The sequence below is a fragment of the Rhipicephalus sanguineus genome, chromosome 8 (assembly GCF_013339695.2).
Source record: "Rhipicephalus sanguineus isolate Rsan-2018 chromosome 8, BIME_Rsan_1.4, whole genome shotgun sequence".
In the NCBI taxonomy this organism is placed as follows: Eukaryota; Metazoa; Arthropoda; class Arachnida; order Ixodida; family Ixodidae; genus Rhipicephalus; species Rhipicephalus sanguineus.
Window position 1 is genome coordinate 28,592,829 of NC_051183.1, and position 14,593 is coordinate 28,607,421.

At 50.6% G+C, this 14,593-nt stretch overlaps 1 protein-coding gene across 2 annotated transcripts; it reads right to left on the bottom strand.

The window, feature by feature from the left end:
- Positions 1-302: 302 nt before the first annotated feature.
- Positions 303-13,534, bottom strand: LOC119402649 (uncharacterized). Of its 2 annotated transcripts, XM_037669767.2 has the most exons (3): positions 13,120-13,534; positions 9,601-9,709; positions 303-635 (listed from the first exon to the last, which is right to left on the bottom strand). In XM_037669767.2, exons 1-3 carry the CDS (start codon positions 13,432-13,434, stop codon positions 538-540), a joined length of 522 nt encoding a protein of 173 aa, XP_037525695.1. In that variant the 5' UTR covers positions 13,435-13,534; the 3' UTR covers positions 303-537. The 2 variants fall into 2 exon arrangements, with proteins under 2 accessions (XP_037525695.1, XP_037525696.1); XM_037669768.2 differs by lacking the exon at positions 9,601-9,709 and having other exon boundaries at positions 13,120-13,525.
- Positions 13,535-14,593: the final 1,059 nt, after the last annotated feature.

Below are 14,593 nucleotides of genomic sequence, written 5' to 3' on the forward strand. Positions count from 1 at the left end.
AATATAATTTAAAAAGTCGCGCGTACATCAATGAAATCAAGCATTCATACAGAAAATCTTTTCATCTACATACGCCCCGAAAATGAACTTTCCTAGCGAATAGTTACCGGACAGACAGCCGCGAAAGTTACTAAATTTGGCTGTATTCAAAAGCTAAGCAACAAAAACGTAAAGTACAACATTAATTTGCTACGCTGGGGAAATAGGTAAATATGTCTTAAAAGTGCTGCGCAAAAAATAGTGCTGTACCTGCAGCAGAGTTAAAAAAAATGGTCACTCCTTAGCCACAGGCAGAGAACACCGTGTAAATAACATTTATTTTTCTCTACCCCTCCCCATATACTAAAAGTTGATTGTTTTTATAAATATATTTGAAATGTAGAAAAAGATAACTTTCCAATGATACATCATTCAAAGGAAACATATAGGACATCAAACGGCGGTCTGGCTCGCGCGTCGGGTCGTCAACCGACAAAACCGCCTAGGTGACAACTTGAGGCCTTCGTTGGTGGACCGGGTGGCCGCAGGCGCTGACCTCTACGGCCAGAAATCGGGGAGCAGAGTTTCCGCGTTGAAAACAGCGGCATTGTCTGAAGCGGCAAGCAACAGTTCCAAAAGGCCGACGCAGGTTTCGCCTGCGCAGTAAGACAGAGCAATGTCAGATATGTATAAGTCCGAGTTTTCTAATACGTGTGACTTGTGGCATAATCATGTCGCTCTTTCAAACTCTTATAAAAGGGCCCCTAAACCACCTCCGATAATTTCTTTTAATTTCAAATAAGCCCGCGGATCGAGTTCAGAATAACGCCACGATCAAGAATGTCAAACGCGGCAGCGCTATACGAGCTGCGGGCGCCCCACAAGTCCCAAGAAAGAATCCCTTCTTCCCTCCCTCCCTGCCTTCCCTCAGCCTCTCAGCGTTCGCCGTGACATAAACAGTGTCGTCTGATCATGTCATCCGCATAAAAAAAAATCCGGCGGATGCCACACACTGTGGGAACCGATGTAAAACAAAGCAGTAAGCAAGGAGCTGCATTGTTTTTCTTTGAGGCAAATCAAGACACTCATACGTCACGAGTCCACCATGAGCTTGACACGTAAATCATGCCGTACATAACACGCATGTCATCATTTTCGTGTCGGCACGTGTCATTTATTCACAATACAGGTGTGTCTCGATATACCAATTTTGGTATAAAGTAAAAGCTCATTAATTAGACACTCGTTACTTCGGACAATCGGACAGTTCGGACATATGTTGCAGTCCCGATGAGCGTTTACAATGTTTGACAGCATCGAACTCTCGGTAATTAGGTCATAATTGGCTGCAACTCGGATAAGTGGGACGATCCAAGGAGAGCACCGAGCGCGAAGCGCCGCAAAAGAACGATAACGACGTTAGTCGACAACCTGAACAGTCGTAATCACTGCGAACCGTATGGTGACGACATGAAAGCCAGAAGGCTTCATGCCTCTTTGCGTTTACCAGCGCACCGCGTGTGACACGTCGTTGGTAGCGGGCGTCCATATAACGGTGTGCTCGCCATCCACAATCGCGTTCTTGGCGACGAAGGATTCAGCGGCTAAGGCAAATTTCGTTCGTTTACCGGCGAAAAAAGGGTATCGTCACGTGCGCGTGGTGGTGGCAGCGGTACGCAAGAAAGTAAGGATGCAGATCACGTGTCGGGCTAATTAAGACCCGGGGTTCTTGTGCCGTGGTCGCATTATGAAATAAGTCGCAGGATGGGGAACATTTCGGCTTTTAAACTACTCTTGTGCAAAAGAACTGCAGAATTTACGTGTTCATCAAGAAAATGAAAGTTCATTGATGCAGTAGACATCACTAAGGACATCAAGGCGTCGGGGAAGCGCCGACAAAAGGAGCAATCGCGTCCTTGGCCAGGCGGTGGCGCCCTCTCTTGCGTGGCGCGGGTGTCAGCCGCATGTTTCCGAAGTGTTTTTAGCGACTGTAAGTTAATTATTGCTATTACTTCTTTGTTATTGCTGTTAAATATGTTATTTTAGAACTTATTCGTTTATTGTAAGGCGGTTTGGAGGATTAGTAGCCTTGCCTTAGGCATGTATTGGCCACTTGATCTTTAGCGTCATCACGCCCCATGATATCTGTGGATAGACGAGCCGGCACTCTAACGTGCACTTCAAAGAACATGTTTGCACGCAGGTACGCGCACTCCAGCGACCACGAAGCGATTTATCACTGCCATTAGTCTAATGCAATAATACCTCCCCCCCCCCCCCCCCACACACACACACATCAACATGCTTTGTATTTGATACTGCTCTGGGAAAATTCACGCTCGCAGAACGGGACGGCGGCCAATATATTAACATTGTATTGGAGTATGCTAGGTATAGGCAAACAAACCGAACATTCCTGAAGAGGATAGTGAAGGCGTTAAATTCTCTTCACTGGATCGAATGTACGCGACGTGATGCGTGCGCAAAATCGACGATTCATCCCTTCCTTTGTAGCAGCGGTCTCAAACTCACCTCAGCTAGCGGGCTGCCGTCGAGAGATTTAGTCTCCCGGCGCAAGGGCCGTGACAGTGAAGAGTATTGAAAAAGGGGAAGGGCATTGAACAAAATGTCCGCTTTGTCATTTGAAAGAAGGCCTCCACATAGCTCTTATACGAGTCATTTCTGAATGAAATTAGACGCCAGGACTTGAGCGAACTGTCGACACTTATCTCCAGAGTGACTAAAATAGAGTTTTTGTTCCACGGTTATGTTTCAATACGTGGTGACCGCATGAGGTGCCTAACGAAGAAGAAATGCTTGAGACCATTCCCGGCTGTTTAGCTCAGGAACATAATTAACAAAATGAAAAAAAAAGGGACGAAGACAGGGATGTGCAGGCCGCTAGCGAAAGGTTTTCGTGTTTGAGACCCCTGCCTCATAATTTTATTTTTTTGTCGTTTCGCGTAAATGAAATGCACATTTATTACAAGGGTCCTTCAATTGTGAGAAAGTAAAAATGAATATACGAATTAACAAAAGACCTTTAATATTTTTACCACTTGTAGTAAGAGTCTATATGTGTGGTAAGAGACTATGGCCCACAAGAGGGTACGCCGAACCAGAGACGACGACGACGGTGTGCGCGAGCGAGACGCTCGCGAAGCTCGAGAGCGGCAGAACGTCGCCGGGCTGAAAGAACGCGGCCAGGCAGCCAGAGCGCCGGTCGTTGGGCCGAGAGAAAAGGGACCGAGCTGGTGCGACCAGGCCAGCCGGGACGAGCTTGGTGTGTCCCGGGAACGAGCAAGCGTGTGGGCCAGGAGCCGAGATCGTGGCCTCGGTGCCACGTCCAGGCGGTTCCGGCACAACCCGAGCGACCCCGTTCCGGAGCCGAGATCGTGGCTTCGGCGCCATGTCCAAGCGGTTCCGGCGCAACCAGAGCTGAGCCTTTTCCGGGGCCGAGATCGTGGCTTCGGCGCCATGTCCAAGCGGTTCCGGCACAACCAGAGCTGAGCCTTTTCCGGAGCCGAGATCGTGGCCTCGGTGCCACGTCAGGCTGACTCCGTTCTGGAGCCGAGATCGTGGCCGTGGTGCCACGTCCGAGTTCGCCGTCGTCAGCGTGGGCCTGTGAGTACCGCGACGAGCGGGTCGTCGTCTGCTCGTGCACCTTCGCACGACTTCACCACGCACCTGTCCGCTTCGTGCTGGTATCATCGCTACCTGACTGCGGTATGTGAGTGACGTTCGACGGGCCTAGTCGTCAGGACGCGCCGATCCTCTTGCGTGTGGGTTATAAACTCTGAGATTTAGGACCTAAAGGATATTTGTGTTGTTGAGTCAGACCAAGCGTGTGTAACGGTGTGTGTATGTGTCAAGTCGATAAATGTGTTTCTTGTTCGTGCCTTGGTTTTCCTGCATCTGAGGGCCCAAGAACCACCACATTTGGCGAGCCTGCCAGGATGGCACGTTAATATTACAGCCATTACTCAGATGCGGGGCTGAGCCATGGACAGGGAAAGATTTTTCGCACTTGGCCGGGAACTAGGGCTCGAGAAGGATGCGCTTAGAGAATGGGTGGACAAAGAATGCGCACTAGCTCGCGATGAACGCGCACGTGAACGAGAGGAAGCTAAAGAAAGCGCTGAGCGGCAACGCCTACTGCAGGAACAAGAGCTCAAGATTTTGGAGCTGAAGCTTAAACTACAGGAAAGCGCGGGACGACAGTCAGCCGAGGCTAATGAACCAGGGGGAGCTACCTCGAGCGTCACCACGAGCACTACACGTGCACCGGAAGTATATAGCCCTCGTAAACTGATACCGCCCTTTGACGAAACACGGGACGATCTCGACGCCTACCTACAGCGGTTTGAGCGGGTCGCGACTTGTCAAGGGTGGCCACGTGAGAAATGGGCTTTGTCATTGAGCTTATGCATGACTGGAGAGGCTCTGACTGTGATAGGCCGGTTGGATCCGACAGCTGCATTAGATTATGACCAATTAAGAGCGGCGCTACTGCAGCGGTTTCGGTACACTGCAGAAGGCTATCGGGAGAAATTCCGCAAAGCGAAACCCGCGGATAATGAGTCCGGCCTGCAGTATGCTGCAAGACTCTCGGGATATTTTGACCATTGGATGGAAATGAGCAAGACAGAGAGAAGCTATTCTGGCTTAAGGGAACTGATCATATGTGAACAGTTCATGAAAGGTTGTTCCCCAGCGCTCAGAATTTTTCTGAAGGAAAGACAGTGCCAGTCACTAAGTGCAATGTGTGAGACCGCTGACAGCTTTATGGAAGCGCAGGCGCTCTCTAACTTGAATAAAGAACACGCTCACAAAGGGACAGGGCCATCTGAGCTTGCAAAGAAGTCCGAGGCAGCGAGGAAGGCAGGGAAACCTGCGAACCGGTGCTTCTTATGTGACAAGACGGGGCATCGCGCAGCTGACTGCTGGTCACGTACCAAAGGAAATACGCCGGGCCGATGTGGTAAATGCTATAGGACTGGCCACAGCAGCGAAAACTGTAACCGTCAATTTCATAAGAACCAGGCGTCGTGTGTCCTGTCGGAGGAAGGAAAGAACCCGACTTCTCAGCAGCTCAAGGATGGATACGTGACGCTGCAAGACGGTGAGACGATACCCATCGTCACTGCGACATCTAGTCGGCCTGTTACGCCCGGCAACGTTGTGAACGTGCCTGTCATGAAGGGGTTCCTGGAGAAGAGACAAGTTGACGTGCTCCGGGACACCGGCTGCAACACCGTTGTCGTGCGACAGGCCTTAGTACCGAAAGAGAAATTTACTGGAACATCGAGTCCAGTGTATTTACTTGATCGTACGGTGAGGTACCTTCCAGAAGCCAAGGTATTTTTGCGCAGTCCATTTTTTGTGGGTGAAGTACTCGTAAAGTGCATGGTGGACCCACTGTACGACGTGATTTTAGGGAACATCAAGGGTGCGGTATTGCCAGACGCAATCCCACTTGACGCTGATACTCGTAGGAAAACCGAGAAGAAACCGACCATCGACTGCGACAAGAAGAAGCCAGCGATGGAATCCGGTGACGTTGCTGCCTCTCAGGAGAAGACAGCGGTCGAAGAAGTTGAGAACATGGCCCAGGCGAATGTATTGATTGGGGGTCCCGACCCAGAAAAAACAGCTGTTGTAGGAGCAGGCCGAACGAAAGTGGGGAAAGACACGCCTTTACCCGTGATGTCTCTGCCGTCTTTGCGTGTAGAAAGCGAAATACTACAGCAATATCAGGCCGATGATGAAACACTACGAGCCTGTTTTGAGGCAATTGGTAAAAGGATTGTGTTGAACGAACGGGAAACCGTGTTCTTCCTACGTGACGGAATTCTCTTCCGCAAACACAAGTTGTCTTGTGGAAAGGAATTGGAGCAACTAGTGGTGCCTCGTCAACTGCGCGAAACTGTCCTTAAGTTAGCGCATGAAGGCATTCTAGCCGGCCATCAGGGCATCACAAGAACAGTAAGCAGAGTTACTGGGGACTTCTACTGGCCGGGTGTCCAATCTGATACGAAGCGGTTTGTGAAGTCGTGTGACGTATGTCAACGCACAGTGCCTCGTCACCTGGTGGGACGCGCTCCCTTGGGCACCATGCCTACCGTCGACACACCATTCTCCAGAGTTGGTATTGATATAGTTGGACCATTGTCGCCAACCACTGACAACCGCAACCGCTATATACTGACCATGGTAGACTTTGCGACGCGATACCCAGATGCGGTTGCGCTACCATCAATCGAATCAAGACAAGTCGCAGAGGGCCTTCTGGAAATGTTCTCCCGCGTCGGCATTCCAAGGGAGATCATTAGTGATCGCGGCACATCGTTCATGTCGGCCGTTATGAAGGAGTTTACACGTCTGTTGTCTGTGAAACAACTGCCTACCACGCCGTATCATCCGATGGCTAATGGTCTAGTTGAACGTTTTAACGGCACACTGAAGCGCATGATAGGGCGCATGTGCCAAGAGCGACCGAAGAGCTGGGACCGCTACCTCGCACCACTTTTGTTCGCATACCGCGAACTTCCACAGCGTAGCACTGGGTTCTCGCCTTTTGAATTGCTGTATGGTCGATATGTTCGAGGACCTATGGCGGTCCTGAAGGAGCTCTGGACGAACGCTCGCCTCGACAGTCAGACCAAGACCTCGTATACATATATGATGGAGCTTCGGCAACGTCTGGAACAAACATGTGCGCTGGCACACGATGAATTAGAGAAGGCAAAGAAGTTACAGAAAGGCTATTACGACAAGAAAGCGAGGAAGCGCGACCTTTCGCCGGGAGATCGAGTGCTGATATTGCTACCAGCTGACAGCAATAAGCTGCTCCTCTCCTGGAAGGGGCCTTTCTCAGTGGTGGAGAAACGAGGTGAACTCGATTACCTCGTCAACCTCGGCAACAAGTCTACGCTCTTTCATATAAATATGTTAAAGAAATATGAAGAGCGCAAACCACCAACCCAACAAACTATTGCAGCAGCTACAGCAGCTACACAGCCACCAGATACGGAGGCAAACGAGGACTTTTGCGACGACGTACCACATGTTCCATTAGATCAGGCGCAACACTGGACGGACGTTAACATATCTACGGAGCTCAACGCTAACGAGCGACAGCAAGTCACGGACGTTCTTGAAAGCTTCAGAGATATCTTCTCCGACGTACCGGGGAAGACAGAGGTGGTTCAATGTGAATTGAAGCTCACTTCGGAGGCTCCGATACAATTACGACAATATCCATTGCCGTTCGCTGTGAAAGATGCCGTGGAAGATGAAATAAAAGACATGTTGCGGCTGGGTGTGATTGAAAGATCCACCTCGGCCTACAGTTCACCTATAGTTGTCGTTAAAAAGAAAGATGGCACCATGAGGCTGTGCATCGACTTTCGACAACTGAACAAAGTTATACTCCCGGATTGTGAGCCGATTCCGCGCACGGACATGATGTTTGCGAAGCTCACGGGATGTAACTATTTCTCACGTTTCGATTTCACCAAGGGCTACTGGCAAGTCCCTATGGCCAACCAGTCCAGAGAGCTTACAGCTTTTTCATGCGAATCCGGCTTATACCACTTCAAGTATATGCCATTTGGCATCAAGACTGCGCCAGCGGTATTTAATCGGCTAATGCGCACCATAACCGAAGGGATTTCAAATGTCTTGTATTACTTTGACGACGTGCTCATCGCTACCAAGACTTGGGAAGATCATCTGGAAACGCTGACGAGATTTTTCGAGCGTGTCAGAGCGGCTCACCTGACTATTAAGCCAGCAAAATGCGAAGTCGGCTGTCCTACGACCACTTTTTTGGGTCACGTTGTCGGCCAGGGCTTACTGCAGATGACGAAGGGAATCACTGACAAGATCCAGGCGGCAGCACAACCACAAACCAAGAAAGGACTAAAAGCCTTTCTCGGTCTTGCGGGCTACTATCGCGACTTCGTGCCCAACTATGCCGAGTTGACATTTGGATTGACCGAGCTCACGAAAAAAGGCTTTTCCAATAAGCTGGTATGGAATAAAGAAAGCGAACAAGCGTTCCAAGACGTGAAGAAACGTTTATCCACGCAACCTGTGTTGCGATCTCCTGACTTGCGCAAACCTTTTGTGCTGCGGACTGATGCATCGTCACGAAGCTTAGGGGCAGTATTACTCCAGGAGCATGATGGTCGTCTGCATCCAGTATCGTATGCGAGCCGGAAATTACTACCCCGTGAATCGGCCTACTCTACCATCGAAAGAGAATGCCTAGCTGTGGTCTGGGCAATCCAAAAATATCACGTTTTTCTATACGGCCGGCCTTTCGTATTGCAGTGCGATCATCAACCACTGTCCTACATTCAGTCGGCGAAGCATCTAAACAGCAGGGTTCTACGATGGAGTTTGCTCCTTATGGAGTATGACTTTCACGTTGAATACATTCGTGGTGCGGACAATGTCGGCGCTGACTACATGAGCCGCGCGGATTTCAGTGACCCATGATTTATAGTCGTTGTACACAACTTTTCTTCAGTGTTCTCTGATTGTAGTGCTATTATTCTATTATGTGTGTGCTTAGTAAGTCTGCATCTGACTACAATACTGACTAGTGTGTACAACGAACTGGAAGTTGGGGGAAGTGTAGTAAGAGTCTATATGTGTGGTAAGAGACTATGGCCCACAAGAGGGTACGCCGAACCAGAGACGACGACGACGGTGTGCGCGAGCGAGACGCTCGCGAAGCTCGAGAGCGGCAGAACGTCGCCGGGCTGAAAGAACGCGGCCAGGCAGCCAGAGCGCCGGTCGTTGGGCCGAGAGAAAAGGGACCGAGCTGGTGCGACCAGGCCAGCCGGGACGAGCTTGGTGTGTCCCGGGAACGAGCAAGCGTGTGGGCCAGGAGCCGAGATCGTGGCCTCGGTGCCACGTCCAGGCGGTTCCGGCACAACCCGAGCGACCCCGTTCCGGAGCCGAGATCGTGGCTTCGGCGCCATGTCCAAGCGGTTCCGGCGCAACCAGAGCTGAGCCTTTTCCGGGGCCGAGATCGTGGCTTCGGCGCCATGTCCAAGCGGTTCCGGCACAACCAGAGCTGAGCCTTTTCCGGAGCCGAGATCGTGGCCTCGGTGCCACGTCAGGCTGACTCCGTTCTGGAGCCGAGATCGTGGCCGTGGTGCCACGTCCGAGTTCGCCGTCGTCAGCGTGGGCCTGTGAGTACCGCGACGAGCGGGTCGTCGTCTGCTCGTGCACCTTCGCACGACTTCACCACGCACCTGTCCGCTTCGTGCTGGTATCATCGCTACCTGACTGCGGTATGTGAGTGACGTTCGACGGGCCTAGACGTCAGGACGCGCCGATCCTCTTGCGTGTGGGTTATAAACTCTGAGATTTAGGACCTAAAGGATATTTGTATTGTTGAGTCAGACCAAGCGTGTGTAACTGTGTGTGTATGTGTCAAGTCGATAAATGTGTTTCTTGTTCGTGCCTTGGTTTTCCTGCATCTGAGGGCCCAAGAACCACCACACCACTCTATGCACAGAAGAGTTCCCCTTTCAGCAGCAAGTGATGGTATAAATCACTTTGAATATCAGTATGTAAGAAAAGCAAGTGTACGATCTGACTCACTCCAGGAGGATGGAAGTATGACACACCAGATGAAACCCAGGGCGATAAACAAAGTCAGCCAGAACCCTGCGGAGGCGCACCACACGGAACAGGTGTAGTTCAGCGCCTCCTGCATTGATTGGTAAAAGCGTTTTGGTTACATGAAACCGACAGCACACCACATCTAAGAAGTTCACGTCACGGCCTTGTGGAGTCTGCCCAGCGGAATGTCGCTGTAGCTTAAATTGCAGGTTCTTAGTTTTTGCGTTCATATATGCGCTTGTAGTACTGCGCATCAAGTTTTGGGGTGCATTTAAAATCGCGAGAATGAAACGAGGGATTACGCTGTGACCATGTGGTTGCCGACCGTTTGTGGTACAGATTATTACATTGGCCTGCCTGTTATACGTCAACCTTTTCCGAGAGTTGGCCACTACAAGCGACCAGTGGTTGCAAACAATACTATTGCAAGCCAGTACCCACTTACACAGTTAAGCGAACTTAGCTCGGGTTACCCAGCGTTGCCTGAAAGCGGGGCAACGTTGCGTTGCGGCAACGAACGCTGCTTATCACATAGGCACGACAACTTGCCGGGCCGTCAAGCCGTCCTGCCACTCTCCACAATGCCAGTCAAATGTGCGTCTGAACGCCAGTGCTGACGTTGCGTCATAAGGCAGTTTTAGTTTCACGCATGTGGATTCGTTGCGTACGCAAACGTGAGAACTCTGCGCAGGTTACGCTGCACGCGTCCGCTATGTTTATAGTTTCACGTACGCAGATGCAGCGCCACCGAACTTCACCATACACGGAGCTTTCGTATACATACGGTAATTGCTTTCACATGCCCGGTGGCAGGCGAAGATACTCCTAAAGCTCAATAAATTCAAGCCGAAGAAGCGTGTTTTGGTTGCTATATGAGTGGCGCAGATTGTCGCATGGTGTTGCGTATTGGCGGCAGAACGACCGCCTGTTGTCGAGGAACGCACAACCAACGCGAGGGCCATAAGAATTTTGTTTATTCAATTGAACCGCACTTTTTTTTCCCTAGCCAATCACACCCGGGAAGAAGCAGAGACAGCATCGCCGAGCGGGAGACGCTCGGTCCCATGTTGAGCCACGTTGAGCGTTGCACTCTCAGCACGCAGACGACACATACGCAGGAACGCACGTAGGGACGCACGGCAGACAGAACGGTCTCCAGGTACTTTCGAACAGAAAACACCTCACAGCATAGAGTTTCCTAATGCCTCACAGCGTACACTGTGACCGACATTTGTTGTGAGCGTTATCTTGGGCTGGTATTGACGATGTCCTCATAACGAAGACAGAGCAACAGTATTTAAGGGGCTCACCGAACGACGTGGAGGATGTGATCAGACGCAACACAGAATCAGAGCTGCTGCTGTCTACGCGATCACGCACTATATGGAGGCTGGTGCGAGCACTGAACACTTTTGCTAGCCGCCGACAAGCGCATGGCAATTTCAGTTCATCTCACTGAGTACTGCATCCTGTCTTCGATTTGCCTACACTGTCGGACGTCACGAAGCACGTCCAAGTCGTCACTTTTCGAAAACTTTAGGCGTGGAGCACCGCTCGGAGCGTTGTTTCGGTGTGCCACCATCTTGAAAACTGCCAACCTACTCTCTCTCTCGATAGCTCCGTGATCTAGCGAGAGCGCTCCGTAGGACATTCACGTACGTAGAGCCCGCTACGCAAGCGCGAAGATCTTACACACGTCCGCAAGACGCGTGGGCGGCATCTACGTATGGCGCATGCGCAATGTAGACAAGCTTTAGTTTCACGTACGTGACTTCTTTGCGTACGTGGAGCTCCTGCGTGTCTACACTGCGCATGCGCAGTACGTAGATGCCGCCCACGCGTCTTGTGGACGTACGTGAGATCTTCGCGCTTGGCTAGCGTGCTATACGTACGTGAATGTCCTACGGAGCGCTCTTGCTAGATCACGGAGCTATCGAGAGAGAGAGTAGGTTGGCAGTTTTCAAGATGGTGGCACACCGAAACAACGCTCCGAGCGGTGCTCCACGCCTAACGTTTTCGAAAAGTGACATGGACGTGCTTCGTGACGTCCGAGAGTGTAGGCAAATCGAAGACAGGATGCAGTATTCAGTGAGATGAACTGAAATTGCCATGCGCTTGTCGGCTTCCAGGAAAAGTGTTCAGTGCTCGCACCAGCCTCCACATAGTGCGTGATCGCGTAGACAGCAGCAACTCTGATTCTCTGTTGCGGCTGATCACATCCTCCACGTCGTTCGGTGAGCCCCTTAAATACCGTTGCTCTGTCTTCGTTATGAGGACATCGTCAATACCAGCCCAAGAGAACGCTCACAACAAATGTCGGTCACAGTGTACGCTGTGAGGTGTTTTTCTGTTCGAAAGTACCTGGAGACCGTTCTGTCTGCCGTGCGTCCCTACGTGCGTTCCTGCGTGTGTGTCCTCTGCGCGCTGAGCGTCCAACGCTCAACGTGGCTCAACATGGGACCGAGCGTCTCCCGCTCGGCGATGGTGTCTCTGCTTCTTCCCGGGCGTGACTGGCTAGCAAAAACGCAAAAAGTGCTGTTCAATTGAATAAACAAAATTCTTGTTATGGCCCTCGCGTTGGTTGTGCGTTCCTCGACTACAGGCGGTCGTTCTGCCGCCAATACGCAACACCATGCGACAATCTGCGCCGCTCATCTAGCAACCAAAACACGCTTCTTCGGCTTGAACATATTGAGCTTTAGGAGTATCTTCGCCGGCCACCGAGGACAGTGGCGTTGCCAGGGGTAGCACGCAGGCCCCCCCCCTCCCCCCCCCCGAATGTTTTTTGCCATGGCATACAGAGGAGAAAATGACACTCGACCACATCTGCCTGCCCGGCCACTGCTTCAGATCAAGGAGGTGCCCCCCCCCCCCTAAAAAAAATTCTGCCTACGCCCCTGACCGAGGAGCACCGGAAGGCATGTGAAAGCAATTACCATAAGTATGCGAAAACTCCGTGTATGAGGAAGCTCCATGGCGCTGCATCTGCGTACGTGAAACTATAACCATAGCGGCCGCGTGCAGCGTAACGTACGCAGAGTTCTCACGTTCGCGCACGCTAAGCATCCACGTACGTGAATCTAATACTATAATCACCGCACCACGCGTCACGCTGTACTCCACAAGCCTAGTAAGCCCGTGTCACGAACACACGAAACGGCCATCTACCTACTAACATTTTTCTCAATGTCATACAATGCCCAATAACTTTACTGACGGCTTCGCATCACATAAATTGCCGAATGCGTCGGCTTTACCGGAGTTTATCTGCCGTGAAGCAGCTATATTGCGCGAATGATACAGCACTCGGACAATCACAATTTGTTCTTTACCGTCGATACCTAAAGTAGTATGCACAGTTAGTGCGAGAGTCTTGCGCTGTGTAGCTGCACACATTGCCATTTATATGAGCTTGTGAGGCGCAATGAAGATGACATATTGCGTAACCATTACACACATGCAAAACAACGGCAAAAATAATGCAAGGAAAAATCTTACCGCAGGGGTTCGAACCAGTTCGAGAGCGTCGCGAAACGCCTGGCGATGCTCATAAATGGCAACGGTGTAGAAAAATACCAGGACGTAGTGGGACAGCGGGTTGGCATCCGTGTCATAAAGAACAATGCCAAGCAGCAGTACCGCTGCCGCAGCGTTGGTGCAAAGGTATGCGGCGGTGCGCATGAGTGCGGGTGCTGCCATGGGGTTGTTTGCGATCCGCTGATGGAATTCCACGGCCACCCTGACGGCGACCGCCAACCTGATGATACCGTTCCACGCTGCGATCGTGAGCCACCGCTCCTTTGCCCGCACCATGGTACGTGAGACTGTACAGAGCAGTGGAGCAGCTTCCTGCGTCCCAGAAATTCCACAAACACTGGTTACATTATTTTGGATCGAATAAAGCAAGAGCACCTCTGGCTTCTATATCAACAAGGCGCCATGTAACAAAAGACGGGGGAAAAGGTACGAGACAAGCAAAAAAAGAGTAGAAAGCTTCTTTAATACCAATGCTATGACTGCAATCACAAGCATAGAATGTAACGTTGCTGCTTCCGCAGCGTACGACCATTACTGCTAATGAACCTTTATAATAACGTCATCAGTGATCACTGACGTCCTTCTCCTGGAATATGTTCAGCTCCTCCTTGTACAGGGTCAGAGCTGTGTCGAGCGAGATCGCGTAGAGCGCCTCGATCACAAACATGGTGCCTAGCTTACTGCGAAGACAGTAGGAATGGCTCACACCTTGTTTGTTTGTTTGTTTGTTTGTTTGTTTGTTTGTTTGCTTGTTTTGCCTTCTGTTCTATGGCACGTACCCACTCTGGGGGATGGGCCAAGATTATGTAGTTGAAGCTTAAAGTCTTATTCGAAGAATGTTAAATGGTTAAAAAAAAGTGAGAGTAGAAATGGTAATAATAAATAAGACATCAAATTAATTGACTTTAAATATTAAGCTATTGAGCTCGTATTCCAGACAGCCGTATTAACCTGATCAGAACAATTTGGTGAGAGATATATTGAACCGCATTTTAATAAAGAGCGTTTTTGAAGGCAAGATTAAAACGGTTCACGTTTAGTGGTTTGCATGAAATTACACACGGCAGTGAAGGCATCCCTACGGCGCTATCCCAACCCCAAGGCTCCGAAGCTTAGTACAATTTCTGCAGTTAAGTTTAAGCCTATTTTTAAAAGCGGAGTAATGAGCAGTCGTGATATAATAATTGAGTATCTGCGGCGTGACAAAAAGAAATGTGCAATATTTTCTAATTCTCCACAGAATTGACACAGGGGCCATATCGTCAGACCAGCTCTGTCTGACCTACCTTTTTTTTCTTCTAGAACCCAGCCACGTGCCACGCGCACGCCGAGAACATGCTGGCACGAGCTTCGCCCGGCTTTGCCTAGAAAAAATAGCCAAGTAGCCAAGACGTTTGTTTCTGCCGCCACCGCCCTGAAAATATAGCCAAATTGG